This window comes from Notothenia coriiceps, unplaced genomic scaffold, assembly GCF_000735185.1.
Source record: "Notothenia coriiceps isolate Sejong01 unplaced genomic scaffold, NC01 NC01_scaffold00033376, whole genome shotgun sequence".
NCBI lineage: Eukaryota > Metazoa > Chordata > Actinopteri > Perciformes > Nototheniidae > Notothenia > Notothenia coriiceps.
The window spans coordinates 1-4504 of record NW_011366077.1 but is presented as its reverse complement, the minus strand read 5'-3'; the positions used below and the strand labels follow the sequence as shown (position 1 = coordinate 4504).

Here is a 4504-nt window from a genome sequence, read left to right as displayed (position 1 = left end):
AATTTCTTCAGGAATTGCATTCTCTAGTTTTTGTTTGCTTTGCTGTTTTTCTCTAAATGTTGTTTAATTATGCACTTCATTTGGATGGGAACCTAATGTGTGATCAATCTGCTGAGTAGGCTAATTATTTTTCAAAAGCTCGCAAATGTAATGAAAGTGAAACTTGATCTGTTTTTTTTACTGTGGATGCTCAAAGTAGTTACAAAAAACTTGTAAAACTTACAAATTAAAAAAGAAAGAAAAGAAGAAAAAGAAGAAGACAAATAAATAAAGGAAAAGAAAAGAGACAATAAGAGGGGAGAATGAAGTTTCTTTTGCTATTGTATTATGTTAAATTGTTCCATTGTTGAGGAGTGTCTGGTGGTATACAGAGGAATCAGCCCTGGATAAACTGCAGGTTAATTCTTCAATCCAGAACAGGTTAATCCCATTAAGCAAGCAACATGTTTCCGTTTTTTTGTGGATTTAAGTGTTGTTGAAATGTCAATCCAACATACCATAGCTTGATTTTGAAATTCTTTCCAGAGACCTCAGCTGCTGTCTCAGTACAACAGATTTGTTGCATGTTGTTTCTCTGTTTTATTGTAATAAATTATAGCTGTGATGCAACGACTTGTGATCAGTCCCTTTAACCTGCTGTAAACCTGCTCTCTGCAGATCAAATCGCCCTGCCAGACTTCTTCTTTGGTGCGATGGAGAACTGGGGTTTAGTGACGTACAGAGAAAGCAACCTCCTCTATGACCCTGTGACATCCTCCAACAGAAACAAAGAGACAACTGCCACCATCATTGCTCATGAACTAGCACACATGGTGAACACGTTTTACAATGTCATTTTAAATGGTATCTTTAGATTGATGATGATCCATATCAGGTGTGTGATACTCATTTTAGTTCAGGGGCCGCATACAGCCAAATGTGATCTCATGTGGGCCGGACCAGTTATATCTTAGAATAATAAATAACGACAACTCCAAATGATCCCCTTTGTTGAGTGCAAAAATGTACATTGTGAAATATTTCATATTTAATAAACTACCTTATAAGAAAACATTACGAACAAGCGAACATTTCTTAAGAAAAATAAGTGCAATTCCAACAATATTATGCCTCTGCATTTAGTCATCGGTATATGGAACTGAACAATATAGTTTTTGACTTTATGATCAAAACAGGTTTTTTACATCCATTTCCACAACTGTGTAGTAATCCTGAACACCTGAACCATCACGGCACCATAAAAACTAATATGGGAACTATTAAGGAGGAACGTTAACTTAACCCCCTGCCTTGTAAATGACAACTATTTGTACATACAAAATACATAAAAGTTGTGCGGTTTTGTCCCGCGGGCCATATGTTTGACACCCCTGATGTAAATAAATGTAATATGTGTGCAGTGGTTTGGTAACCTGGTGACTCTGCGCTGGTGGAACGAGGTGTGGCTGAACGAGGGCTTTGCTTCCTACGTGTCGTACCTGGGAGCGGACCATGCTGAGCCGGCATGGAACGTGGTGAGAACACAAAGCTTATCTGACTCCTTCTGCCGTAATAACAACAAATATATACTTATCTGCTGTGGTGGAAGGTAACTAAGTACATTTACTCAAGTACTGTGCTTAAGTACACATTTCAGATACTTGTACTTTACATGAGTAACTACTTACTGTGCCACTTCATACTTCAACTCTGCTACAATTCAAATACAGTACATACTACATTTACTTTATAGATCCAGATTTGTAAACACAAACTTATGAAGAACTTTTAAAATACGTTGTTTGGATATAAATTAAACTATCCACATTATAATTAAGTAGAGCTAAAACAACTAGAGACGGAAAATTCATTGGCTGATGTTAAAGTAATCTTTTGGGGGAAAAAACATTTCATAGTAAAAGTAGAAACAAAATATATTTGCTGTTTTTACTTTTGATTTGTTTCATTCATTTTTATTTTTTTTTGCGATGTGTACTTTTACTCCTTATACTTGAGGTACATTTTTCATGGTCATACTTAAATACTTTTACTTAAGTCCCTTTTTGATAGTACTTCAACGTAATTTTACAGCGAAGTATCATTACTTTTACTTAAGTATTGGATCCGGAAACTTTCCCACCTCAGCCTTTCTGTCAACTTTGCACCTGATATGAAATGTTACACATTGCTGTCTGTCTCTGATCTCCAGAAAGACTTGATCGTCCTGGATGACGTCCACAGGGTGTTTGCAGTGGACGCCCTGACTTCCTCTCATCCTCTGTCCTCTAAAGAAGACAGTGTTATCCTGCCGGGCCAGATCTCTGAGCAGTTTGATACCATCTCATACAGCAAGGTACACACACACAGGCAACATATCTCTACATGATCGTATCAGAAACAAGACATTAATGAGGGTATATTGCCTCATAACTTATGAGGCAATATACCTCACCTCTAGTGAGGGGCCCTTTGTATGTTTTTCTATATGTGGACCTCAGTGACATTTTGTTGGACTTCCCTGGCCTAAGATAACAGGAATGATTTTTTTCAGTATTGTGATTAAATCAATTGAAACAAGTTACTGAAACAAATTATGTTACTAAAACCAATACCAACACATATTAAGAAATAAAAACAACGATTGGCTACGTGAATAATGTATTTATTAGCCCAAACTGCATTTAGGTTAATGGTTAAGTAACTAAACTAAAATTGTAACTAAGTAATTGACACAAATCCAGTTTTTAAAACAATAACCAATAATGGTATTTGATGTCTTTATACTGAACTGAAAAGTTTAAATCTTGAACACTGACTTTGTCTCCTTTTTTCCAGCATTAAATGTGCCTCTCACTGAATAACCGGCCCCAGCACGGCCCCCCCAGTCAAATTGTAAGCTGGTGTAAGCTCACAGAGAGACTGACAGTGTGTCCTGTGTGTGTGTCCTGTGTGTGTGTTCTATGTGTGTGTCCTCAGGGTGCAGCAGTGTTGAGGATGTTGTCTGATTTCCTCTCAGAGCCGGTCTTTGTCCAGGGACTCAGTGTATGCTCCTTTGTTTCTGTTTGCTTAAAAGCATCATACACACATTTTACGTCATGATTAATAACTGTATTTGCACGTATTCACTAACAGGGAACAACTAACTGACAGGATGATTGTTTTTATTTTATATTCAGACATACCTCAAACAATTTTCCTACAGTAACACAGTGGGGAGTGACCTGTGGCACCACCTACAATTGGTAAGATTGCAGTTTTTATTTTATTTCCTGAAAATATATTCCTAAGTGTACATATTGTTAACTAAATCAAGCTGCAATTGCAAATTGTGGTGGTTTATTTAAATCTTTCTGAGCACTGGCTTAGGGAAGACATTGAGCTTTGGTTGTTTATATTTGAGTCTGACCGCAGGTGTTAATGGAGTTTAGAAAGAAGAACACACATCCTTTATTCCTGCCTTCACATTCTCATGTCAAGTTAACGTTTATTTATAAATCACTGGATCACAACAGAAGTTATCTCAAGAAACTTTTTGTGGAGAGGCTACACACCATACTCTTCAGATTCTGTATTGCTCTTTTTAATAATGCTGTATTTATTATAACTTCTGTGGTCACCAAAATGTTTCAGTAATATTGTGTATTTGTGCTGGGAGATGTTGATGTTGCTTGTGTTTCCACCCTTTTCAGGAAAATAGAGCACCAACTAGTTCATGGTATAATGTGACGGTGTGTTTTATCTGACATTTTCCTGTAGTTTATTTATAATAGCTCACGACAGGCCGTTCGCGTCGGGCCGAACCACGCCCCTTAGCTGTGATATAATGAGCATATATCACGGCCTGAAGTGAGCTATTGGTTTTATAAAACGGTTACCAAGTGTGGCAATATGAAAGAAAAATACACACTCTAATTTAAATAGTTTTTATTAGTAAATAATGATGTTCAAAATAAAATAGTCCCTCCGTTGCCTTCTGCACAAAAGGTGGTTGCTATGCAACAACACTAACAGCGAGCGAACATATTAGACAGAGAGCGTTGATCCATTATTTGGCTGTTTATTTACATTAATGTGTATGTTGCTGTTTATTGTGCATCCACTAAAAAACTGTCCAGCATCAGTAGCATGGCTTACGTGGTCACTTGTATAGGTTGAGGTTGTTCTAGGCTGTTGCTTGGCGTGGCGAGAATATTGCTCCACTTTCTCCGGTTCCCGAGATCTGGCTTCCAGTAGCTCTAGAGAGAGCTTTCGCACCTGTGGCCACTAACGGTCATAATTTCTCTGCTTTGTTTCAAGACCCGCATCAGAAAGCTTTTGAATGGTGCTACTTTTCCAGTTGGTCTACCTGCTCTTCACGTAGCTCTGCATGTCGTAGTTTAGGTGCTTTTTTTTCTGGAGATAGGCACTGCTCAATCCACTCCTCCATACTATAGCAAGACCCCCCGGGAGGTCGAAGTTAATCTTAAATGTTTCCATTTTATGCTTTGTAAGTTTGTTTCGTAACGGAAGAAATTTAAATATATTT

At 37.5% G+C, this 4504-nt stretch overlaps 1 protein-coding gene across 1 annotated transcript; it reads left to right on the top strand.

Annotated features, from left to right (window-relative positions):
* Nucleotides 1–657: 657 nt before the first annotated feature.
* LOC104961476 (aminopeptidase N-like) lies at nucleotides 658–3221 on the top strand (the record flags this gene model as incomplete). Its single annotated transcript, XM_010789770.1, has 5 exons — nucleotides 658–812; nucleotides 1401–1514; nucleotides 2189–2332; nucleotides 2956–3021; nucleotides 3156–3221. Coding segments are annotated over 5 exons (545 nt in total), but the record flags the coding sequence as incomplete, so codon positions are not given.
* Between the last annotated feature and the right edge of the window lie 1283 nt (nucleotides 3222–4504).